The 25,524-nt window shown below is 29.0% G+C and overlaps 13 protein-coding genes across 13 annotated transcripts; 8 read left to right on the top strand and 5 right to left on the bottom strand. All coding sequences in view use genetic code 12, as the record gives it.

Annotated features, from left to right (window-relative positions):
• Positions 1-109: 109 nt before the first annotated feature.
• Positions 110-3,349, bottom strand: ILS1 (isoleucine--tRNA ligase; the record flags this gene model as incomplete). The annotated part of the gene is made up of 1 exon (XM_064885383.1): positions 110-3,349. The coding sequence occupies one exon, from the start codon at positions 3,347-3,349 to the stop codon at positions 110-112; it is 3,240 nt and encodes a 1,079-aa protein (XP_064740008.1).
• A 281-nt stretch (positions 3,350-3,630) lies between these two features.
• On the top strand, positions 3,631-5,070 carry RJT21DRAFT_113174 (uncharacterized protein; the record flags this gene model as incomplete). The annotated part of the gene is made up of 1 exon (XM_064880139.1): positions 3,631-5,070. The coding sequence occupies one exon, from the start codon at positions 3,631-3,633 to the stop codon at positions 5,068-5,070; it is 1,440 nt and encodes a 479-aa protein (XP_064740007.1).
• Positions 5,071-5,248: 178 nt separating this feature from the next.
• Positions 5,249-9,703, top strand: TSM1 (Tsm1p; the record flags this gene model as incomplete). The annotated part of the gene is made up of 2 exons (XM_064885318.1): positions 5,249-9,208; positions 9,275-9,703. 2 exons carry the CDS (start codon positions 5,249-5,251, stop codon positions 9,701-9,703), a joined length of 4,389 nt encoding a protein of 1,462 aa, XP_064740006.1.
• A 73-nt stretch (positions 9,704-9,776) lies between these two features.
• On the top strand, positions 9,777-12,121 carry RJT21DRAFT_25849 (guanine nucleotide exchange factor). Its single transcript, XM_064883916.1, has one exon. The coding sequence runs from the start codon at positions 9,984-9,986 to the stop codon at positions 12,111-12,113; it is 2,130 nt and encodes a 709-aa protein (XP_064740005.1). The 5' UTR covers positions 9,777-9,983; the 3' UTR covers positions 12,114-12,121.
• A 10-nt stretch (positions 12,122-12,131) lies between these two features.
• On the top strand, positions 12,132-12,948 carry RJT21DRAFT_119411 (uncharacterized protein). Its single transcript, XM_064881395.1, has one exon. The coding sequence runs from the start codon at positions 12,472-12,474 to the stop codon at positions 12,835-12,837; it is 366 nt and encodes a 121-aa protein (XP_064740004.1). The 5' UTR covers positions 12,132-12,471; the 3' UTR covers positions 12,838-12,948.
• Positions 12,949-12,953: 5 nt separating this feature from the next.
• On the top strand, positions 12,954-14,722 carry CDC37 (Cdc37p). The gene has a single exon (XM_064879788.1). It carries the CDS (start codon positions 13,127-13,129, stop codon positions 14,666-14,668), a length of 1,542 nt encoding a protein of 513 aa, XP_064740003.1. The 5' UTR covers positions 12,954-13,126; the 3' UTR covers positions 14,669-14,722.
• On the bottom strand, positions 14,723-17,321 carry NAB3 (Nab3p). The gene has a single exon (XM_064881394.1). It carries the CDS (start codon positions 17,269-17,271, stop codon positions 14,743-14,745), a length of 2,529 nt encoding a protein of 842 aa, XP_064740002.1. The 5' UTR covers positions 17,272-17,321; the 3' UTR covers positions 14,723-14,742.
• Positions 17,322-17,804: 483 nt separating this feature from the next.
• RJT21DRAFT_113168 (uncharacterized protein) lies at positions 17,805-18,206 on the top strand (the record flags this gene model as incomplete). Its single annotated transcript, XM_064880138.1, has 1 exon — positions 17,805-18,206. One exon carries the CDS (start codon positions 17,805-17,807, stop codon positions 18,204-18,206), a length of 402 nt encoding a protein of 133 aa, XP_064740001.1.
• Positions 18,207-19,181: 975 nt separating this feature from the next.
• MOB1 (Mob1p) lies at positions 19,182-20,251 on the top strand. Its single transcript, XM_064883914.1, has one exon. It carries the CDS (start codon positions 19,436-19,438, stop codon positions 20,228-20,230), a length of 795 nt encoding a protein of 264 aa, XP_064740000.1. The 5' UTR covers positions 19,182-19,435; the 3' UTR covers positions 20,231-20,251.
• Positions 20,252-20,272: 21 nt separating this feature from the next.
• RJT21DRAFT_113167 (RNA exonuclease) lies at positions 20,273-21,670 on the bottom strand (the record flags this gene model as incomplete). Its single annotated transcript, XM_064880137.1, has 1 exon — positions 20,273-21,670. One exon carries the CDS (start codon positions 21,668-21,670, stop codon positions 20,273-20,275), a length of 1,398 nt encoding a protein of 465 aa, XP_064739999.1.
• A 12-nt stretch (positions 21,671-21,682) lies between these two features.
• On the top strand, positions 21,683-22,935 carry SEC20 (Sec20p). The gene has a single exon (XM_064881393.1). The coding sequence runs from the start codon at positions 21,900-21,902 to the stop codon at positions 22,920-22,922; it is 1,023 nt and encodes a 340-aa protein (XP_064739998.1). The 5' UTR covers positions 21,683-21,899; the 3' UTR covers positions 22,923-22,935.
• A 71-nt stretch (positions 22,936-23,006) lies between these two features.
• RJT21DRAFT_82407 (uncharacterized protein) lies at positions 23,007-24,041 on the bottom strand (the record flags this gene model as incomplete). The annotated part of the gene is made up of 1 exon (XM_064885326.1): positions 23,007-24,041. The coding sequence occupies one exon, from the start codon at positions 24,039-24,041 to the stop codon at positions 23,007-23,009; it is 1,035 nt and encodes a 344-aa protein (XP_064739997.1).
• A 222-nt stretch (positions 24,042-24,263) lies between these two features.
• On the bottom strand, positions 24,264-25,505 carry RJT21DRAFT_25785 (uncharacterized protein). The gene is made up of 2 exons (XM_064883915.1): positions 25,262-25,505; positions 24,264-25,191 (listed from the first exon to the last, which is right to left on the bottom strand). Exons 1-2 carry the CDS (start codon positions 25,385-25,387, stop codon positions 24,487-24,489), a joined length of 831 nt encoding a protein of 276 aa, XP_064739996.1. The 5' UTR covers positions 25,388-25,505; the 3' UTR covers positions 24,264-24,486.
• Positions 25,506-25,524: the final 19 nt, after the last annotated feature.

Here is a 25,524-nt window from a genome sequence, read left to right as displayed (position 1 = left end):
AGTTATTGTATATATATATATATTATATTAATCCTAAATACATAGATGGATAGATAGATAGATAAATAAAAACAAAAGTAAAGTAATCAGTAAACAAAAATATAAATATCTAAAGCTTTAATAATCTCAAGTTAAAGATTGTATCATTAATTGATTGTTCTTCATCAATAATAACATTTGCATTATCATCAGAGAATTCAGTAACTGGCCTCTTAGTTGCTTTAAGTAAGATTTCTTCATCAAGTAATTCTTTAAAATTAATTGTATCTTTAACAAGTTTATATTCTACTTTAATTTCATCAGTAGTATTTAATCCTGCCTTTTTACGTAATCTTTGAATACGATTAATTAATTCTCTAGCTAAACCTTCATTAGCTAATTCAGGATATAAATTAACATCTAAAAGAATTAATACATCTTGTTGAGATCTTGATTCAAATCCTCCAGCCGTTTTATCAGCTGGAAGACCTCTTTGAACTTGTAAATCTTCAGTAATTAAATCAATACCATCAACAGTTAATTTACCAGTTTCAGCAAATTTTTGTACATCACTTGATGAAACATTTGGTAAAGCAGCCTTAACTCTTTTAGCATCTTTCTTTAATTTCTTACCTAATACTGGCCAATCAGCTACGGCAGTATATTCAACCCCATATTTTGCTTCATCAGATGTAATAATAATATTTTTAACATTTAATTCTTCAGTAATATAATCTTTTAATGATTCAACATCTTTTAAATAACTTTCATCAGAATGTAAAATAACTAATTCCTTTAATGGTTGTTTAAATGAAATTGTCTTCTTTTCTCTAATATTACGACCTAAATCAATAACTTTTTGCATTCTTGATACGGCAAGTTCAATAGCTTCATCAAAATATTCTTGTCTAACTTCAGGATAAGTTAAGAAATGAATTGATCTTGTATCTTTAACTTGTTTATTAAGAGCAAATTTTTCTAAATCAGAAGGATGGAAATATTCTCTTAATCTTTGATAAATACCTTCAGCTAAAAATGGAGTAAATGGAGCCATAGCTCTTGAAATTGTTAATAAAGCTTCAGCTAAAGTATCAAGAGCCTTTTTAGTATCTTGAGATCCATTTTCTGTAAAACCTTTAAGTCTTCTTCTATTAAAACGAATATACCAATTAGTTAAATCATCAATAAATGCTAATAATTTTGGTACAACAGTATATAATCTATAACCTTTCATTTCTTGATGAATAAATTGAATTAATGATTGAATTGATGCTAATAACCATCTATCCATAACATTAGTTGAAATTTCTTTTGAATCATATTTAAATTCAATACCATTATCCTTTAAATAAAGTTCAGCAGCATCTTTTAAAAATTTATAAGAATTATACCATGGAGATAAAACTGATGAAACAACTTCTCTAACTCCTTCTTCTTGAAATTTTAAAGTTTCAGCTCTTAAAACTGGTGAATTAATTAAATATAATCTTAAAGCATCAGCTCCATATTTTTCTAAAACAATTCCTGGATCAGGATAATTCTTTAAACGTTTTGACATCTTTTTACCATCAGCTGCTAATACAATACCTGTAACAATAACATTTTGATAAGGAGCAGTTTTAAATAAATGAGTACCTAAAACAGTTAAAGTATAAAACCAACCTCTTGTTTGATCTAAACCTTCAGAAATAAAATTAGCTGGGAAAGCATCTAAAAATTTATCTTTATTTTCAAAAGGATAATGTTTTGAAGCATAAGGCATTGAACCAGATTCAAACCAACAATCAAAAACTTCTTCAATTCTCTTTAATTGACCTTTACCTTGTTTTGAAGGAATTGTAATTGAATCAATACTTTCACGATGAAGATCAGTAATATCTTGAACACCAGATAATTCTTTTAATTCATCAATTGATCCAACACAAACAATTTCTTCATAATCATCAGATACCCATAAAGGTAATGGAGTACCCCAATAACGATTTCTTGAAATATTCCAATCTCTTGCATTAGCAATCCAATTAGAAAATCTTTTATCTTTAATATTTGAAGGAACCCAATTAGTCTTTTCAACATTTTCTAACATTTCAGGAATAATTTCTTCAATACGAACAAACCAAGCAGGTACAGTCTTATACATTAATGGAGTATCAGATCTCCAACAAAATGGATAAGAATGTTTTGCTTGAGAATTAACTAACATTCTACCTTTAGCAATAATATTTTTAATAATAACTTTATCAGCATCTTTAAAATAAAGACCTTTAAGATCAGGAACTTTATTATTCATTTTACCAGTATCATCAACCACTTCAGGAGGAGTTCTTAATTCAGTAATTAATCCATGCTTTTTAGCAACATTAAAATCTTCTTCACCATAAGATGGAGCTTGATGAACAATACCAGTACCTGAATCATTTGTAACATAATCAGCTGTAACAACTTTAAATGCAACATCTTTAAATTCTTCATAAAAATAATCAAATATTGGAACATATTTTAAACCTTCTAAATCTTTACCTAAAATTCTTTCAACAACTTTATATTTAACAGCTGATGGTTTTTTATATAAAGTTGAAATTAAACCTTCTAATAAAATATAATATTTCTTCTTTTCTTCATCATAAATTTTAACATATTCAAAATTTGGATGAACTGCTAAAGCAATATTTGCTGGTAAAGTCCAAGGAGTTGTTGTCCAAGCAACTAAAATTGTATTTTCATCATCAACTAATGGGAAAGCAATAGTTACTGCTGGATCATTAACATCTTTATAATTTTGTTGAGCTTCAAAATTAGATAAAGGAGTTGTACAAGCAGTTGAATAAGGCATAACTCTTAAACCACGATAAACAGAATTTTTATTATATAATTGTTTAAAAGCCCACCAAACTGATTCCATAAATTCTGGATATAAAGTTTTATAATCATTATCCATATCAATCCATCTACCAAGTCTTGTAATGGTTCTACGCCATTCATCAGCATATCTCATAACAATGGACCTACATTCATTATTATAATTTTCAATACCCATTGCATAAACATCTTCCTTTGAAGTAATACCTAATTTTTTATCAATTTCATGTTCAACTGGTAAACCATGAGTATCCCAACCAAATCTTCTTTCAACATGATGACCATTCATAGTGGCATATCTTGGAATAATATCTTTAACAGTTGAAGCTAAAATATGTCCATAATGTGGTGTACCAGTTGCAAATGGTGGACCATCAAAGAATGCAAATGGTGGTAAATCTTTAGTTAATTCTAATGTTGTATTAAAGGCATCATACTCTTTCCATTTTTCAAGTACTGCCAATTCTTCTTTAGCAAAGCTAAACGCTTGGTAGCCTGATTCCTCACTCATAGTAACAATAACAATCTACTATAGTTTACTATACTTAACTGGTTACTATACTTAAGTGGTTACTAATCCAATTGACTTAGTGGGTGGGTAGTGAAAAATAAAAAAAAATTTCGATCAATCGTTATGTTGGGCGGTGTGTGCAGGTCCGACAAAAATGGTAATGGGAAAATGAGAATCATTTAGTGGGTGCTTACCAGTTTTTATATATACGATCGCGATGAGTCACAAGACTCAGGCGACTCAGACATAGTCATAGTCATAATCATAGTTATACAAATGATATGATTAGTCATGAAGTGTTTAAGGACACATTGTTAAAGTGTTGGAAAGGTAATATTCCCAAACGGGTAGTAGTGGCTCTTTCAGGAGGTGTAGATTCAGTATGTTTAACCTATTTATTAAGTGAATATCGTAATAAGTATAATCCTCAATTAGATATTAATGCAATAACTATTGATCATAAATATCGAATAAATTCTGATCATGAAGCTGTTAAAGTAGGAGAATTAGTTCGAAAATGGGGGGTTAATCATATAATTAAGGGGTTAAGTTATGAACAAAATATTCATAATTTATCAAGTTTTGAAGAAGTGGCAAGAATGAAAAGATATAAAGTATTTGAAGATATTTGTCTTGAATTAAATTCTGATTTATTAGTAGCCCATAATCTTAATGATCAGATTGAAACTTTTGTTCAACGATTACAGGGGAATCTGTCATTATTTGGTCTTTGTGGATTAAAATTACGTTCAGTATTACCAGTTCAACAACAAATTCCTTATAAACATCAAATATTAGTATTAAGACCATTATTATCATTTGATAAACAACAACTTATTGAAACATGTCAAAATTCAAATATTAAATGGTTTGAAGATATCACTAATAAGGATATAACTTTAACCAGAAGAAATTATCTTCGACATCTTATTAATGATATTATACCGAATAATGACAAGTATAATAGTATTTCAAAACAAAATCTAATCGAAACTCATCAACAAGTTGTCGATTTACTGAATTGTTTACTTAAAAAAGTAAAGTATATTCATGAGTATATGATTGATAATGATTGTATTAAAGTAGATGAGAAAAATGCAAAGCTTAGATTAATATTTCCTAAAAGTTTACTTACTACCGATAGTATATTACCGTTTAGTCGGTATCTATACTTTACATTATTCCCATTTTCTTCAGTCAAACATTATCATTGGGTATATGCTAAATTAGAGCGACAATTAGTACCTAGATTTGTTAATTATTTACAAACCAACAATAAGTCTCGAGGTAAATTCATATACCTTAATCTTGTATTTGAAATGACTAGTTATGCTGATCGTATTTTACTTGAAGTTGTACGACAACCTATTCAACGAACTGATTTATCACAAATTGAAACTTCAGTACTGATAACTAATGAATGGTCATCATGGGTAATGTTCGATAGAAGGTTCTGGCTTCGATTTAAACTGAATCTGTCTCTGAATCATCCAACATCCCTTACCATAGTCCCTTACAATCATAAACTTCATCGAAAATTATTACATCCCAATATTGCCCAAAGTGATATATTCTCTCCTTCCATCAATACTATACCGGCAATAATTAATAATGATAATATGATAGTTGGACTCCCTACACATGATTTGTATATAGACAATTCCATTTCAGGAGAATGGACATTAAAACCAAATGTATATAGTAAAGATCTTATGGATTAAAGTAATAGACAAAAGTAAACAAGTAATTAGTAGCGGACACTATTATGGCCTATCTGCAGGAACTCTGTCCTGGTAAATATAAAGTGAAAGATTTATATACTACAAAAGCTAAACTTTTACTCAATAAGACATAATCAGAATGCCTTCAACATCATATGTTGATTTGACACAAATCTCAATGACTCCCCGAACAGGAGGAGGTCCTAATGGACAAACTCCGAGATCATATCGACCATCTACCAATAAGAATGGACGACTTCCAAATAATTATGGACTGAGTAGACCATTTAAGATTGGACATCAAAGAGTTAATGTTGATATAGATTTATCAAATAATAGTATAGAAGGATTTACTGAGATAACTGTATTACCATTTATTGATAGTTTAAGAAGTATAAAATTAGATTGTCGAGAAATTTCTATTAAAGATATTTATATAAATAATTCAAGAAATATTAATTATATTTATAATGATAAATTATTTATTAATGATGAAAAGAATTTTGATAATTCAATAACTAAAGGTATTTGGAATATATTTGATATTTATTCTGATGATATAACTATTCATCAACATCATATGATTCGTCAACGATTAAATTATATATTTCGAGAATTTAATTATGATAGTAGAAATACTCCTGGTACTGAAGAATTAATAATTATATTTCCTGATAATTTAAGATTAGAATTAACTGATTTAACTTCAATTACAACTCCAGGAAGTTTACCTGGTACAACTACTCCATTACATTTAAAATCAAAATCAACATTAAATGAAATATTTACTCCAATAAATATTAAAATTGAATATGAATTAATAAATCCAAATAATGGAATTAATTTCTTTACAAATAGTGATAATAAAAATTTATGGCATGCTTATACAACTAATTCAGATTATAATATTTCAACATCTTCTTGGGTACCATGTCTTGATAATTTATGGGATAGATGTACTTGGTCAATTGAAGTAAATGTTCCAAGAACTGTTAAAGATATTGGTAATCCTCGAATAATTGGTAGTAAAGCAGCTAAATTAAAAGTATATAATAATAATAATAATAACAATAATAATGATAATGATAATGAAGATAATCAAGGTTCCGATATTGAAGATGAAGATGTTGATTTATCAGTTTGTTCAGGAGATTTTAATAATGTAAAGGAAACTCCTCATCCAATTGATTTATCAAAAAAAGTTGTATCATGGGCAATATTTAATCCAGTATGTTCTCATCATGTTGGATGGGCAGTTGGATGTTTTGAAAGTTTTATTATATCAGATATATCTCAACCTTCAGAATTAGATGAAGACACAACATCTGATGAAGTTGATAAAGAAATTGTAAGTTCTCCAATTACAATTTATTGTTTATTAGAACATTTAGAAATGGCAAAAAATACTTGTGCAATAGTTGGTAAAGCTGTAGATTATTATCTGAAAGAATTTGGTTCATTCCCATTTAGTTCTTATTCAATTGTATTTATAAAAGATAGTATAATTCCTGTATCAAATTTTGCTGGTTTATCAATATTTAGTGATGAAATTTTATATCCACCAAATTTAATTGAACCAATGTTTTCAAGTACAGAAATAATTCTGGAAAGTATTTCATCTCAATGGTCAAATATTAATATAATTCCTCAAACTTTTAATGATATTTGGTGTACAATTGGAATTTCAAGATTTATGTCATTTCAATTTCTTCGAAGTTTAATGGGGAATAATCAATATCGTTATAAAATTAAACAAATGATTGATCAAATTGTTGAACAAGATATTGGTAAAGAACCAATTGGTTTACAAAATTTTAAATTTCCAGTATCTCAATTAGATCTCTCATTTATAAAATTAAAGGCACCAATTGTATTATTTATATTAGATAAAAGAATGACAAAAACTGATAAATCATTTGGATTATCTCGAGTTTTACCAAAATTATTTTTACAAGCTATGTCAGGAGATTTACCAAATGGAACTCTTTCAACTCTGCATTTTCAATATACTTGTGAAAAGGTTAATCGAAATAAATTAGAAAATTTCTTTAAAGAATGGGTATTTGGATCAGGAACTCCAACTTTTAATGTATCTCAAAAATTTAATAAGAAAAGAAATGTTATTGAAATGAGTATTAGACAAGTTCAACATATTGAATCAAAAAGTTTACCTCCAAATCCTAATACATTTATTAAAGAATCTATATCATTTTTAGAAGATGAACCATATTATCCAATTCAAACTGTATTTACTGGACCCATGACAATAAGAGTTCATGAAGCTGATGGAACTCCCTATGAACATATTGTTGATTTAAAAGAAAATCATTCTAAATTAGATATTCATTATAATTCTAAAACTAGAAAAAAGAAAAAGGATGATACAATTGAACCAGGATCTAATTTTAGTAAATTAGGTAATGTATTACAAACTAAAAGGGATATGGAAGAATGGAATTTTGCTGAATGGGAAAAAAGAGAAGAAGATACTGATGCATTTGAATGGATTAGAGTTGATGTAGATTTTGAATGGATTGGGAAATTTATTATTAAACAACCTGATTATATGTATGGAGCTCAATTACAATATGATCGAGATGTTGAAGCACAAATTGAAGCCACTAGATATTTTGCAAGATTAGAAAAACCTCAATTAGTTCATGCAACAGTTTTAACTAGAACAGTTATGGATTCAAGATATTTTTATGGAGTAAGAATTGCAGCTGCTAAAGCATTAGCTAATTTTTCAAATGAAAGAAATAATTATTTTGGATTATATTATTTAATTCAAATATTTCAAGCCTTATTTTGTTTCCCATCAAGTACAATTCCATTAAGTAATGATTTTAATGATTTTAATAAATTATTTTTACAAACTGAAATCGTTACTATATTAAGTACAATTCGAGATGAAAATGGTCAAGTTCCAATGATAATTAAAGATTTATTATTAAATTTATTAAAATATAATGATAATTCTAATAATGTATTTCGAGATGATTATTATGTGGCTAATCTTTTAATTTCTTTAACTGATAGTTTAATTGGTGATATACCAATATCTTTTGATACTTATCATATAAATAAAGCATCATCAGTTGATGAAATTGCTATAAAGGAATTAGAAAGAATTCAAAAATTAGATGAATGGATTCCATCATATCAACAAATAATTTCAATTACAACTATAAGACAAAAGATAAAACTTGCAATTCATAGTAAATTAATTATAAGTTTTGAAAATTTAATTTATTATACAACTCCTAAATTTTCTTATAATATTAGATTAGAAGCATTTAAAGGATTATTAATTCTTGGAGGTTTAAAGAATAAAAGTATATTGAATTACTTTTTAACTACATGTTTAGTTGATATATCATCGAGTAAATTTCGATCTAATTTAATTACAATACTTATTGAATCAATAAGTATTGTAGCTCTTCAAGGTTCACCAATTTCATTAGATGATCCTGAATTTAATTCATTTGAAAAATTAAGTGGATTGGTTAGAGGTCAAGGTAGTAATATGATTATTATTGATAATGATTCTTCACAAATGGATAGTAGAAGAGATGCTCTTGCTCGAGCTACAATAGATGGAGCTATAGTAATTTTAAGAAGAGATTATTCTATTGGGAATGGATTAAAGAATATATTATGGGAATTAATTCATTCTTCATTAATTAGTCTTCATGATAAAAGAAATATCTTTTTAATATGTGATATTTTATATGAAGAAATTGATCAATTTAATGTAAGAATTCCAATACCAAGTTTACCAATAACTGAATTTAATAAAAAAATTATTGCTAAAAATATTGGTAATGGTAAAGTAATATTTAAGAGAGAAGGTAGATTTAAATTACAATTAGCATCAAGAAAGATTAGTGTAGCAGAATCCAAACCTAAACCTAAGATTCCAGAAATTATTGATATTAAGAAAGAACCTAAATTAAAATTGAATATTTCTTTAAAGCCAACTGAAGTTAAGAAGAAATCTTTAGTAATTCCACCTAAACCTATAGTTTCTATTGATAGAAGTCATGGATTACTGGTAAAGGTTAAGTTTGTTACAAAACAATTATCAAAACTTGCCCCACTCAGATCAATAAAAGCAGTAAAATCTCATAAATCTTCAGTGGCTTCTGTACCACCACCATCAATACCACCACCAATACCATCACCAGTAGTACCATCACGCCAGAGTATTGTTCTGATAAATGATTCATCCATTACATTCAAGTTTAAAGGTAACTCAGTAGAAAGGTATGAACTGTACCTCCATAATGTGAAACCCTTACGATATATTAAAATTCATTTAAACAATAACAAAGTAGAGGTATCTCGAACCCCATTTGAACAGAAACAGATACAAGACACTCCATCACAAGACACTCAAACAAAAACAGTAGAAAAGGTAAAGCTGGAACCACCCACAACTATCTCATCTTCACGCTCAGTAAGTCCATTTACCAATCCTACATCTACAACTACACCTATCGCTAAACCTAAAGCTAAACCTAAAGCTAATGCCTATATTCACCAACCTGCTACTACCAGTACTAAGTCCACTACACCTGTTGACTCAGAAAAGAAACCTATCCTCAAACTCAAGCTCAGCTTGAAAAAGTAAATTCGCCTGTATTATATATACCTACATATAAACGTTCTGTACTATACAAAATTATACCTGCGCATTGTAACGTATCGTAAACTGAGCTGGCTGGTTATTATTATTATTGTTATAACCTAATTGTTTGCGATTTGTTTGGTCCGGCATACACATACACCTTTCGGCAAACCCTTTAAAATTAATTTCTTACTATCACGACTTTTGTTTGTTACGGTAAACTTAATAGTTAATAGTTAATAATTAGGGGATATTTAATATTAAGGGATATAGTAAAGAAGTCATGTCTTTTAATAGTCCCTTGGGGTTTAGTATATCCAAATCAACTCCTACTACTTCCACTACTAATACTAATGGTACATCTACTACTCCATCATCTCATGAATCTACTACAACACCTAAATCACCATTCTTTCAGAATATTTTAGCTAAAACATCTCCCTCCATTGAAACATCTCCTAAAGTACTTCCTACAACTTTTGTAGACTCTACTACTACTCCAGTATTAATTCGAGGAGGAGGAGATGATGGTAATTTATCTACCACTACTACCATCAATAATATTAGTCATAGTCATAATAATAATACTAATAATAATACTGTTAATACTAATAATATTAATAATAAAGTATCTTCAAATTCAATTAACTCATCAATTAATAATATCCCTAATAAATCTGATTTAATTGGCCTATTTGATAAGTTTGATATTGGAGTAAAACCAGCAGATTCTTCAGAACCTGATAAGCAAGTTCATGAAGATGGAGAAGAAAATAAAGAAGAAAAGAAAGAAGATGAAATAGATCAAGAACAAGAACAGGAACAAGAACAAGATTCAACTACCAATGAGAAAGTCACAGTTGAAGTCAATAAAACATCATTAATGACCATTCAACCATATAATCCTGAATTGACTCTGACAGAAATTGTTCAAGAAGCATCATCTTCTAGTGTAGAAGAATCAGTTCATGAACAAGATTTAAATGAGAAAGAGCAACAAGATGATAATAAAGACTTGACTGATATCACTGGTGATGTAGAAGGTCTTGAAAGTTCTGAAATTGAAGAATATGAATTAAAGAATGATGAAACAAGTAAACGTCGACCAACAATTTCAAGTATACATTCTGAATCTAAAATTTCAAGAATTGCTCAACCTCAAGTTAATCCTGAAGAACAATATCAACAATCTCATAAACCATTTTATTTTCAAAATTTCTTAAATCAATTAAAGAAGAAATCTGCTGATCCTATTGTTAGATATATACGATCATTCTTAGTATCATTTTTAAGACAAGGTCATACATTTACAGCTGAACAAAGAATTAAAATAATTCAAGATTTTAAAAACTTTATGAATGAAAAATTTACTTTATATGAACCATTTTCATCAATGGATGAAATTGATTTAGAAAATTCTCGAGAAGGATTAGAAAAACTTATTATGAATAGATTATATATTCATTGTTTCCCACCAGAAGTTATTAAAGAAAATCCCAATTATATACCTCCATCATTTGAAGATAATTTAAAAGATGATAAAGAATTTTCTAAACAAGTTGAAAAATTTAGTTGGATTAATGGTATTCATCTTGATATTAATATAAATCAATTATCTGAATCTATTAAAGATAATGAACGAGATTTTTTACAATATTCAATAACTGAAATGAATAAAATAAATGGTTATAGAGCTCCAAGAGATAAAATTATTTGTATTTTAAATGCATGTAAAATTATTTTCAGTTATTTAAAAGTTAGTAAACAAGAAACTAATGCTGATGAATTTATACCATTATTAATTCTTGTATTAATTAAAGCAAAAACTAATAATTTAATAAGTAATATTAATTATATTGAAAATTTCCGAGGTCAAGAATGGCTTATTCATGGAGAAACAAGTTATTATTTATCATCTATTCAAGGAGCCATTGGATTTATTCAAAATTTAAATGTTAAAGATTTAACGGTTGAACAAGATGAATATAATGCCCATTTAGAAGCTTGGGAAGCGGAAGAAAAACAGAAACAAGCTCAACAAGCATTAATTCTGCCTCAACCAGTTCATATACCTCAATCATCTAATAATAATAATACAACATTACCTCCAAGTCAAGGTTTATCACCTTCAAGTGTATTAATAACTAGTGCAGAAATGTTTACAAAATCAATTTCTAATTTTTTATCACCTTCACCACAACAAGATGAGGATCATCAACATCAACATCAACATCAACATCAACCAGAAGAATCTGAAACTCATGATATTGAATTAGAAAAGTCCACATTTAATAATTTACAAGAAATTTTTCCAACTTTAGATATTCCTATCTTAAAGGATATTGTATATATGAATAAGGGAGATATTGACATTTGTATAGATACATGCTTAAAGCTTGTGAATGATATTTAGATTAGTTAACAATTAAAATATTTATTCAAATTAACTATCACAATAATGTAGAGTAAATTATAGTAACCGCTAATTAGATAACTTTATGAATCGGTCACTAAACAGGAACTAAACAGGAACTATTTACAGTGAAAAATAGCGGGTAGTAGTTGTTATCTCTCGGGACAGCATTGCCTAATGCGGTAATGACTTACGGACAAGCTGCGAAAATTATATGGACCCAGTGGTGAACGACTACAGAGAAGAATGGTATAAATATGCATTGAATTCATGAAATAAATGAATAAATATCTAATTATTATCAATTACTAAATTACTACTGCTATTACTAGTATCACTACAAAAACACTCACTCAAAATGCCTATGTTATATAAACCATCAGTTGAAGGTAAAGAAGTTAAACCACCTCAAATTCCATCTCCAGGTAATAATTCATTCTTAGGAGATATTTTCACTTCTGATGCTCCAAAAGAAGAACAAATTTCTTGTGGATTCTATAAACAAGAAAAGGGTGAAGCACTTGTGTATACTTATACTTATGATGAAATGAAGATTATTTTAGAAGTTGAAGGAGAATATTCAATTAGTGATGAAACTGGTTATAAAGTATCTGCTAAGCCAGGGGATGTTTTCTATTTCAAAAAGGGTACTACTATTACTTTTGAAACCACTGGTTATGGTTATGCTTTCTTTACTGGTTTAAGACCAAATGGTACTGCTTAAGTGTATAGTTGAATATAGTATATAATTATTACAAGTACTTTTAGAGATTTATTGTTAATTATATTGTAACTCAATTGTATGTTATGTAAACAATTGGCTATTTTGTTTACTCTGTAACTGTAATGTACTGTACTGTACTGTACTGTACTATAACTGTACTATAACTGTACTCTTAGTTAATTATTCTAATTATATACTATAGATTTCCTGTACATAGCACAGGACCCCCATTACATATTTTTCACCTCCACTATATCACTCGACGAATATCTCTAATACACTAACTAAGATGCCTATTGATTACTCCAAGTGGGATAAGATTGAACTCTCGGATGATTCCGACATTGAAGTCCATCCCAATGTGGACAAGAAATCATTTATTAAATGGAAACAAAGAGATATTCATGAAAAGCGTCAACAAAGAAATATCGAAATCAAAACTATTTTAATTCAATTAACTATGTATTCAAAATTAAATGAAAGAGTTGATTATATTTTAAATAATTTACCTAAACCAGTATTATTATCTAATCATGAAGTCTTAACATTTCTTAATCAAAAATTTGATAAAAATGAAAAATTTGATTATAATAAGTTAATTTCTGAAAAGGGTGATAATTTAAGAAAGGGGTTAAAGGATTTAGTATTTGAACCTGAAGAAGTTCAAAATACTCCTCCATATAATGAAATGGTAGAAGATTTACTTATTCAAATTAAAGATGATCATCCTGATCATAAGGAAGATGCTGAAAAGATTATTGAATATTTAAAGGAACATCGAGCTAAAATTGATGATGTATTATCTAAACAAACTATTAAACTTGATGAATTATTATATCAAAAATCTTTATTAATTAGTAGTGATGATTATCATACGGGATTTGATCGTTCATTCTTAAATAAAGATAAGAGTGAAGAAGAAGTAGCACCATCTAAATCCACTTCCACCTCCACCACTAAAAAGGTAACAACCACTACTATAGAAACTATTAATGAACCATCATCAGCAACAACAACTCCTCAACAAGTTCAAAAATCAGATAAAGATATTTTAGATGAATTAGAACTTTTACCGGAAACTTCAGAATTTGCAAATATTAAATCTCTTGATGATTGTGCAAGTTATTTATTAAAGCATACTCATATTTGTAGTGAACAACAAAAGGATGCATTAATTATGACAGCATTTGATTTACAATTAGAAGGTAAATCAAATCAAGCCAAACAAGTAATTCATCAATCATTACTTTTACAATATATTTCACAATTAGCAGGACCTCATCCAAATCGAGATCAAATTATAAAAGCAATTAAATTATTTATATCTAAATTAGAAGAAACAAGATCCCCAGCTCAATTGGCATTTTTACAAGATGTTGATAATACATTTAATCATATTAAAACTCGATGTGAAGTAATTAAATCTGAATATAATTCTAATAATGAAAATGGAGAATTGGGTGATGGAGATGGAGATGAAGAAGCATTAATTCAATTAAAAGCATTAGATGATAATACTCAATTACTGGTAAATATTCCTCAACCAGGTACTTCAGAATATGAAATCTTTACTACTAAATTATCATTAGAAATGCAACAAGCAGTTGAAACTAAATCTTTAGATGAAGTTAATAAAGTATTTGCAAAATTAAAAGTTGAAGATGCTGAACAAGTTCTTGAAATCTTTAATGAATGTGGAGTTATTGGGATTACTGGTTATTTAGAGAATGAAGATGAATTCAAGGAATTACAGAAGCAATACAATGAAGCTGAAACTGAAACTGAAACTCCACAAGTTAATGAATTATCCATTGAGGATACTGTAGATTGAATTATATAGGCGTTTGTTTATTAAATGTATGCACAAGATTAATTCATAGAGATGATTTATGATTTATGTTTACTTTACTTCTTGGTCAATTTGGCTAATGTATCTAAAAGTGCTTGACTACTATATGGAGTTTGTTGAGATTGTTGTTGAGAAGATGGACGTTGTTGAGATTGTTGTTGAGGTGGAGGTTGAGAGTATCCTGAATTATTCGATTGAATTCTTGATAAAAGTGATTCAACTTGTCCACTTGGACTTTGTTGAGGTCCTCCATATGGTGATTGTTGTTGTCCATAACCTCCACCATAATTATTTCTTGGTGGTGCACCTCCATAACCTTGAGATTGTTGGAATGGTGATATTTGTTGTTGAGGTGGTGAATGTTGTTGTTGTTGTTGTAATGTACTAACCAACTGTTGAAGTTCTGCGGGATTCATTCCTTGTAATTGTTGCATAATTGCATTAGGATCAGGATTCTGATTTGGATTGACATTTGGTTGTGTATTAGGATTAGGACTTTGACTGTATTGGTTATATGGTGGTTGTTGTTGTTGACCATATTGGGAATTAGGTTGGTTATAGTATTGACCTTGTCCTTGTCCTTGTCCTTGTCCACCATGTCCACCATATGGATATTGTTGTTGTTGACCATAAGTTGATGGAGGAGGAGCTTGTTGATGATTAGACCAATTTTGATTTGGATTGGCATATGATGGACCACCTCTATCTCTACCACTTCTTGAATTACCTCTACCACCTCTACTATGACCACCACCATAACTTCCACCACTTCTTTGATTACTTGATTCATCATTATATGAACGTTTTCTACTATAAGGATTATCATAAGGATTAGGACCACGAGATGATCCTTGACCTTGATAACCATAAGGTTGAGATTGAGATTGAGATGAAGATTGAGATCTTAATGAATTATCATTATATGAAGTATCTTGAGGATAATAAGTTGGCATATTATTACCATATTTTTTAACTTTAGCTTTTGAAAGTATATCAGCTGCAACTTCAGGATCAACATCAGCATATTCATCAAATTTAACTCCTCCATCAGGGGTACTTTCAAAAGTTTGAACATCAACTTTTAATTCTTTAACTACACAAGTTCCTAATACTCCTGAATAAGCTGCTTCACTAATTACATCATTTATATCTCTATGAGTTACATCTTCAGTATCAACTGTAATTTGTGAAGAAGCAAATGCCTTTTTAACTTTTCTAATATAATAAACTGATGATTTACCAGTAATATAAATTTGACAATCAGGTAAAATTTTTCTCTTCTTTTTATTATTACCTTCTTCACTAAATCTTTCTCGTCCTGATGATGAAAGATTTGGATTATTAATATCAGGTCTACCTGCTCTTCTTGATTTTTGAGGTTTTGATGCATCTAATCTCATGATTTTATTATGTAATGGTACATTAGTTTCACCTTTAATACATTCATAACATGCTTCTGCTGTTCTAAATTGTGCAAATCCATAACCTGCCTTTATAGCAATTTGTATAACATCACCATATTGAGAAAAAATTCTAAATAAATCTTGTTTGGAAATTGTATTTGCTGGTAAATTTCCAATAAATAATCTCAGTTTATCAGGAAATTCATCCCAATTTTGTAAATCCATATAATAAGATTCTGTTTTTATAAATTCATCATATTGTTCTTCTTCTTCAGGAGTCATTGGAGCAGTAATATTTGGTCTACGACAATATTCATTGATTGGAATTAATGGAATTGGATCTTTTAAATTTTTGAATGGCTTATTATAGGAATAAACTTGGTCATAATTAATTCTTGAACTATTTAATTGAATATCTTTTTTGGTCAATTCATTAACAATTAATTTCATTTGTTCTGCTTGCAGGAGATTTACAAAACCTGGGTTATTAACTAGATCACTTTGCATTATTTGAGAATAAGCATCTCTCAATTCTTGTTGAGCATCACCTGTAATTGCCATTGGAGTTAAAGTAGGAGATGCTGCTACTTTAGCAATAACAGGAGGTTTAGGTGGTAAACCAGCTGGAGGAGTTTTACCTTTCAAAATAGAAGATACTACTGGAGGAGATTCATGAGAAATAGGATTAGTAGTAGTAGCAGTTGAAACAACTACTCCTTCGGGATCATAATCAAAATCATCCTCCTCAGTTTCTTGTTTGGGTTGAGGTTCATGATCATCTTCTTTGAATGCGGCAGTAGGATCATAATCATCATCTTCTTCTTCATTTTGGGCTTCAGGCTGAGATTGAGATTGAGCTTGAGATTGAGATGGAGATGCAAGCTCCGGTTGAGGCTCAGCTTGAAGTTCGGGTTCATAGTTATCTTCGGCTTCAGAACCGTTCTCTTTATCGTTATCGTTTTGATTATCATTATCTTTACTTACGGCAGGCTCATCATCTGATTCAACTCCTTCAAAGAATTCAGTTACTTCATCTTTAGCAGAGGCCACGGCAACTTGTTCGAGAGCTTGAGGTTCTGATGTTCTTTGTTCCTGTTCTTGGTCTTGTTGCTTTTCCTGGTCATTGTCATTGTCAGGTTGTTCTTCAGACTTATGTCTGATAGTCACGGGATTCACTTCCATTGTACGGTCAATAATGAATAAGTATATTCAGCTAAGTGGTACTTTGAAGTTTGACCATTTTTAATTTTTCTCGAGGATATTCGTCGTGCCGAAAGTGGAAATGATTTAGTAATGCACGGGCTGTGTGCACGTGAGGAAATAGACAGATAATAAAAATAGAGCAAAAAAGAGCAATTACAGTGAGACCGGAATTACACAAACTACCGAAATGAGTTAATTATACTCATACCTTATTCAATTTCATTGTACTAAGAAAGTAGATTTATTGCAATTGATTAAGCTCAGCTTATGGTTATCTTTATCGTTATCATAAATGCTTAAATGCTCTTTTGTTATATTATATAATTTGGATTATAATCTACAAAAAGTTAGTGTGCATAATGGTTAGGTGATTCTTAACTAAAGATAACTATTTTTTGCTAAGCTGCAAAATGAATTTTTAATGCAAATTCCTGCGAAATGTATGCGATTGGATTTCAGATTCAAGTTTCCAATATTTACTGCCTGGGGATATTACTGTGTTGGGTAAAATAATGAAAATGAGGTTAAAAGAAGGGTCTGATTTTATAAAGAATAACTATGAATTTGTTACAATTTTATCAGGGGAAAGTTTTGGAGAGACTTATGGTTGTGATATAAAAATTAAAGAAAAGGCCAGTGGGAAGTTCTTTTTATTAAAGATATATGATATATTACGTTCGCGTGCTTATAAAGCCAGCCATATGGATGCAAATGCATCTTTCAGTTTTGTTACACGGCTCTTTAACAAGGAAGTGGCTAGTTCAACCAGATTAGAGAAACTAAATAACTTTCCACAAGTCTTTTATTATGGCTACTTCAATGGGAAAACAAACGTTTATCAAGAAGAGCTCGATGACTCCAGCTTAGCTGACATGCCTTTTATAGGGTATTTTATTATTGAAGAATTTTTTTGAGGGTATTCCTTTTAAACAAATAAATAAAACTAGGAGAAAGGAACTTCGCAACCAATTGAAAACGATTTTGAGGAGGGCCAATAATCATGGTGTCTATCATGATGGGTGGAATATTTTAGTATCTACTACAAATGAAATTAGAATTACTGAATTAGGTCTTTCTATTCTAGATTATCAGCCAAATCAATTTGGATATGAATATGGTGAAGAGCTATACAATGATCCAGACGTTCGGTGTGAATTTTATGAGAACATTGTTCAAGATTTTGATAGTAGTGATAATGATACTACTGGTATCCTGGATGAAACAGATGTTGATGATAACATAAATACTGATGAATCACTTACAGGTCAAAAAGACACTGCTAATTCAGTGGAAGGGAATAAGCGCAAAGTTGGCAAGAAGCGGAAAGGGGGAGTAAATAGGAGAGGAAATAATTGGTCAAAGAAAAGAAAGTAAAGATATTATCAAGAAGGATTCTATTTGTCCATGATAGTTTATTCTTTTCTGAAAGTAATTTTTGAATTAATTTGGATCTTGGAACTATACCACCTATATTACACATGTATCATAATAATCTATTGTTTAAGAGTTTATTTCCTGTTTTTTGCAGTTATCTTTATATTGAACCAGTCTCTTTTATATTAATACTGAAATATATAAGTAGTTTTCTTTTTGAGACTAAACGTCAGCTATTCATAATAGTAGATGGTTGCAAACAGTGTATCACACATATAAAAATTGGCTCTTATTCTCGTAAGCTCTAAATGTTTTGCAGACTGTCTTTGATTGTACTTCCGACTTTTTCTTCAGACTAACCCGGTTGAGTTTTTTCGGGGGTGTACAAATAATGACGAAATTTCACTATAAAGTTCTTCGACTATAACAAAAAATATCTTTAAATCTGTACAATGGTTTATATTAAAGCATTCTTGGAAAAGAATTATCTGGTAAGAAAACATCATTTACACCTATTATTAAAGTTACTAGAAGTTCATTTCCGGAGGAAGGGCATTTCCGGTCAGAGTTATAAAACAAAAAAAAACTTATATACAGTTCTGTTGCATGTCGCCGCACCTGCCCCATTCGGAAATACCCCAACAAGCTGAAATCATAACATATCAAATCATCATCATCAGTTATACTAAAGGTTTACAATTCCTTTCCTTTTTACAAGTCTAAACTGTACAGTATAAACTCAGTTAGTTAGTCATATCATAAATAAATCATGACATTGTTTCAGAATTTCAATACACATTCATTAAGATCTACAAGAGGATTTAAATTAAAACAATCATCACCAATTTCTAGTCCTCAGCCCGTATCTAATTCTACATTCTTACCTTCAACACCTTATCAACAACCAGTATATCAAACAGTTAATTTAAATGGTGGAGTTCCTGCTCAATCTGTATCATCTCATAAAGATATAAGAAATTATGCTGAACAAACTTTAGGATCAGATAATGCATTAATTCAAGCGGTTAAATTACCTCAAGATGAAGATATAAATGAATGGTTAGCAATTCATGTAGTTGATTTTTATAATCAAATTAATATGTTATATGGAGCTATAACTGAATTTTGTTCTCCATTAACTTGTCCAAAAATGATGGCAACTGATGAATATGAATATTTATGGCAAGAAACTTCAACTATTAGTAATGGATCAAATTCAATACCTCCTAAAAAGCCAGTATCTTTACCAGCTTGTGATTATATTGAAAATTTAATGAATTGGGTACAATCATTTCTTGATAATGATAATATATTTCCTTCAAAAATTGGAGCTCCATTCCCTCAACAATTTCCAAATTTAGTTAAAACAATATTTAAAAGATTATTTAGAATTTATGCTCATATTTATTGTCATCATTTTCATGAAGTAACTGAATTAGGTTTACAAAGTCATCTTAATACTAGTTTAAAACATTATGTTTTATTTGCTAATGAATTTCAATTAATAAGTCGAAAAGATTATGGACCTCTTGAAGATTTAGTGGATACAATGTTAAAGAATTGATTTCAATTATATTATATAGACAAAAAAAAATAATATATACTGTTAAACTAATTCAATTTCTGCCATCAAACATAAATGATCGGATGGATATTGATTTAATCTAGGTTGTCCATTTGGTTCTTTACCCATTTCAACAGGTAATGGAAGTCTTAATAATCGAGTTAATTTTATTTCTTGATGCTCAACTAAATCTTCCACTGAATCTATATTATTGAAATAATTCTTATCCTTATTAATTTCCCAATTAGAAATAACAAAGATATAATCAAGAAGTCCCTGCCAATGATTTGCCCAATTAGAAAATATTGGTTCACCTCGATCATTATCTAAGCCTGAATTTTCAGGATGTACAAGTTTGTAACCTACTGAATATAAAGATATAGCTCGCATATTAAGAGAATTATGAGTATCTTGTAGTTGTTGAATGCTTCGTAATTGATCTTCAGTAGCATCAAATGTATCTGGAGATGGATCTTTTGATTCTTCATCTCGTTCTTCTCCTCCTTCATCTTCCTCTTCCTCTTCCTTTTCCTCTGCTTCCTCTTCTTTTAAAGATTCTGCCTTTTGAAAATGATCTAGTGAACAGGCAAGAACCGTAGTATGTCTTCCATGATAATTAATAGGTTTAGCAACTATCGAGAGATATGGTGAATCAAATGGTTGACTATTAAAGTCTCCGCACATAAATGTATAAAACCCTTTAGAATTCTCCAAAACTGCATTTAACGAAAGTAAGAATTCTTTATATCTGTGTAATAAAATATATGTTTGTCTTGTTCTTTCAAATGAACCAAATGGTTTCCAATAAAGATGAGTTGAACCAATTACTACTCCATTCCTTTTGGACAAATGAGGATATTTCTTAAGAATAGTACTTGTGAATTGTAGATATACCAAAAGTCCAATATTTTGAGTTATAGCAGTTGCTGAAGGTAAAGTTTCTGATACAATATCAGTATCATAATTTATAAAACATAAGTGTCTACATTCAAATATTGATGATCGATAAACAATTGCTACTCCATGGTTTTTAGATTTAGATCTATAGAATTTGGTAGTATATCCCAAATTGGAGAATTCCTTCAACCAAAATGAATTATATTGAATATAATCAACTTCTTGAAGACATAAAATATCAGCATCATAATGTTTGAATTCTTCAAGTAATGCCTTTGATCTCCAAGACCATTTTAATGCATCACCATTAGTTGGAAATAAACTTCTTCTAATTAAAGTTTGAGCCAACACATTATATGACATTACTTTTATGAAGAATCCATCAGGATTACTATTTATATTAGGAATTTCAAGAAATGGTCTCTTTATAAATTTACTCTTTACTACTTGTGGAGGTTGAACTTTCTTCTTATTAGCTTTACGCAAATTTCTTAAACGTCTCTGTTCTTCGATATAAGCCGGAGTCAATGCGGCAGGATCCATTGGTTTCTTAGTCTTTTCCTTTTCCTTTTCCTTTTCCTTTTCCTTTGAACTCATATCGCAATAGTTTATTGTCTCGCTTTCTATATACCCAATATTGCTGCAAACTTCAAGATCACCATTTAATATCGACTGAAAAATTTCGGCCTTGTGTGAGAAATTTGTTAACACCTAAAATATCTTAACGAACAACTGGCTAAATTCATTTAATACAATTAAACATAATTAATTAATGATGGATGAATATTACAATAAATTAGATCAGTTGACTGTGAATGTATATGAAAACTTTAATCATTTATTAGCTCTCAATCAGGATGAAGATGTGGTAGAACCGAAGTTAGAACTGAATAAAATCATACGAAAGATTAATGGATTACTTCTAAATTATAAGGATTATTTACATATTGTTAAGAATAAATATAATACACATGATAAGAATGAAGTATTGAAATATGAAAGTTATGTATCTAAATTAAATACTTTAAAGAATAAGTCAAAGAGTTTCCATTTATATTCCAATAGTCTTCATGATGAATTAATTCACAAACAAAGAATAAAAGAATATGCATTACAAGAAGAAGATAATCTGAATAAAGATTCAATTAATGAAGAAGATTATGAATCAGCTAGAAGTAAATTATTTTCAGGTAAATCAAAAGCTATTAAGAATGTAACTGAAGAATCAATTGGACAACAAGTCCTTAGTCATAATAAACAAATCACTTCATCATTACAAACTTCAAAACAATTACTTACAGCAACTGTACTACAAAGTGAATTAAATATTGAATCATTGGATCAACAAACAAAGGATTTACTGACATTGAATGAAGATTTTCTTCGATTCAATGATTTATTAAATAGATCAAAACAAATTGTAAGATTTATTGAAAAGCAAGATAAAGCTGATAGACGTCGAATTTATATGAGTGTTGGATTTTTTATCTTATGTATTACATGGGTTGTATATAGAAGAGTATTAAGAACTCCAATTCGTTTACTTTTTTGGTCCTTCTTTAAGATCTTTAGAATCTTTAATTGGTTATTGGTAAGTCCTAATGATAAAATATTGGAAGAAGGTTTGATTTCCTTAAGTGGAACTGGTTCCGAAATTATGAGCCAAACAACTAGTCTGATAATTGAACAAGTTACAAATATAATTAGTTCAATTGATATTGAAGTGGAGGAAATTCAATTATCAACTACAGTTTTATCAACTACAGTTACAGAAATTTTACGGGATGAACTATAACACTAATTATTAGTATATGTATTTAATAATAATTTTTAATGAAAAGAGTTTTCGTAAACATAGACTATCGTAATTTTAATTTATTTATGGGGTTTCAACTTTAACAGATGAACCATTATTCTTTGAACTTTCTAAAGCAGCAACTACAATAGCAAAATGATGGAAAGCCTTTCTTGGAGGAACATTAAGAACTGATTTATCTTTAGCAACAACAGAAGCAGCAATGTTTTTAAATTCTTCTTCAATAGTAGCATTTTCTTCAATTTGAATAACAGTCTTGGCAGAAATATCAGCATTTGAGGTACCAGTTTGATAAGTAACAGTTGGATTAGCTAATGATGGAGAGAAATCATAATCAATTGAACCTTCAGTACCATAAATTGTTAATACAGAAGTTTTATCAGTAGCTCCAAAAGCTGAACCATAAGTAAAAGTACCAATAACACCACTCTTTAATTTAAAAGTTGAGAATAAAATATCATCAGCTCCACTTTGTTCTCTAACTTGTTTAGTTAATGCACTTACAGATTCAACTTGACCTAAAATTTCAGTTAAAACTGCCAATTGATGAACTCCACCATCAGATAAGTAACCACCAACATGTTCTGGATTTAATCTCCAAGGAGTAGCAATGTACTTATTAGAAGCATTAAATGGTCCAGTATATCTATAAGTGAATGAAAGAACTTCACCAATCTTTGGAAGTAATTCTTTAATAATATTAAGTGCCTTTAAGTAAGTGAAATTTTCTAAAACTAAAATTGGGACATCAGTAGATTCAGATAATTTAACAATTTCTTTAGCTTGAGTTAAATTAGCAGCAATTGGTTTTTCAAAAGCAATTGGTTTCTTATGTTTAATAGCTAATTTAACAACATCTAAATTATATTGAACAGGTAATAAAGCATCAACAAAATCAATTGATTTATCTTCAAAGACATCTTCTAAATTATCATAAACTTTAGAAATTTTAGCCTTTTTAGCAAATACTTCAGCTTTAGATTTAGTTCTATTAAAAGCAGCAGTAACATTTAATTCAGGGATATTTTTAATGGCAGGTAAATGAGCATCAGTAGCAAAAATACCAGTACCAACAACAGCAATATTTAATGGAGACATTATTAATTTATTTCTATAAGGATATAATATATATAATTATATAAATTTATAATTTATAATTACTATAAAATTTAATACAATTGTGGGGATAGTAAACAGTTTAAATAGAATTTTTAGTCGGAGATCTTTGAAAAATATATATTCCGAGAAACGCTTCGATCTAAATAATTGTGGTACATCATTCAAGCCACTACCATGCCACTAAGTTACTTATGTGTAAATAAACTATATAAATAGTGTGGAATCACCTTCCGGTACTAGCATACATGAAAGTGGGGGGATTTTATTTGACTATGTAAGCCTTCCCCCTATGTTTTAAAGGTGTGTTCCCCCAATATTAGTCGGTGTTTAAATTGGGGGTGCCACAGAATTTTTCAAAAGTTTTCACTTTTTTTCAATTGCCGTTGCTGCAATAATTATTAACTATAATAACCTTAAGTCATGTTTATTTATTATTAATTTCAATTAATGCCAAGGAATAAGGAAAATTTTTAACAGCCATTGTGTCACTAGTTTTTCCTTTATTAATCCGTAATACTCTAGACCTATAATTAGATTGATCTGATTCCTTTAATACATTAATGATATTAAATTCAGTTAAAATTCGAGCTTGCACCTTCATTAAATTATGAATTAATGCTTGATGTAATATATAAGATTCACATTGTGTTTCATTAATTTGATCATTCTTAAGTTCATAAAGAACTCTTTTGATGTTACTATAGTTTAAATTAAAGAATTGCCGTCCATAAACTGAAAATATTAATGGGAAAATGTATTCTAAATTAATAAGCAAACTTGTAATCACATAGTTTACATCTTTTAAATACTCTTTAAGCAATAAACTAGTCATCTCAGTTTGATATTCAATAATTATATGGATTTCTCGAAGTACATCAATATTTTCATCAAAAATTGTAGTAATTTTACCGGAATTATTTAAATCAAGAAACTCATTAATAATGTTATTAAATATATTGCAATGTATTACAATCCTAAAACTAAATTCATCATCTACTATTGTATCAACTTTAAAATTCAACTTTTTCCAATATTCAGATTGAGATATCTCATTACTGATTGTATCAACTAGAGAGTCATAGTTTTGATCATAAAGTTGATTACCATTAATCTTTAAATCAAAATTTAACTAGAAAGTAATTAGTATTGGTTGCTTTTGTTGCAAATGTTTTGCGAAATTATGTATATAAATTACTTACAGTTATACTTGTAAATGGGATGAACATGATTTGATCATTTCGTTCAAGACACTTTTCAGTTCTACAATTATATTTAAGATAGACGTCATTTACACCTCTTCTTAAGTTTAATTCATTTGCTGCCATTTTGGTGAAATTTGTATAGGTTTAAATCAGAATTGGTTGTAAAAAAAAAGAGACATCGAGCGAAAAATTGTCAAACAAAATAATTTACAAAAGATATATTATCCCCTTATATAGTTAAGGGGACAATCATGATACGG

This window comes from Scheffersomyces amazonensis (genome assembly GCF_036850825.1).
Source record: "Scheffersomyces amazonensis strain UFMG-HMD-26.3 chromosome Unknown RJT21scaffold_2, whole genome shotgun sequence".
NCBI lineage: Eukaryota > Fungi > Ascomycota > Pichiomycetes > Serinales > Debaryomycetaceae > Scheffersomyces > Scheffersomyces amazonensis.
This window is presented reverse-complemented; position numbering and strand designations above follow the sequence as displayed.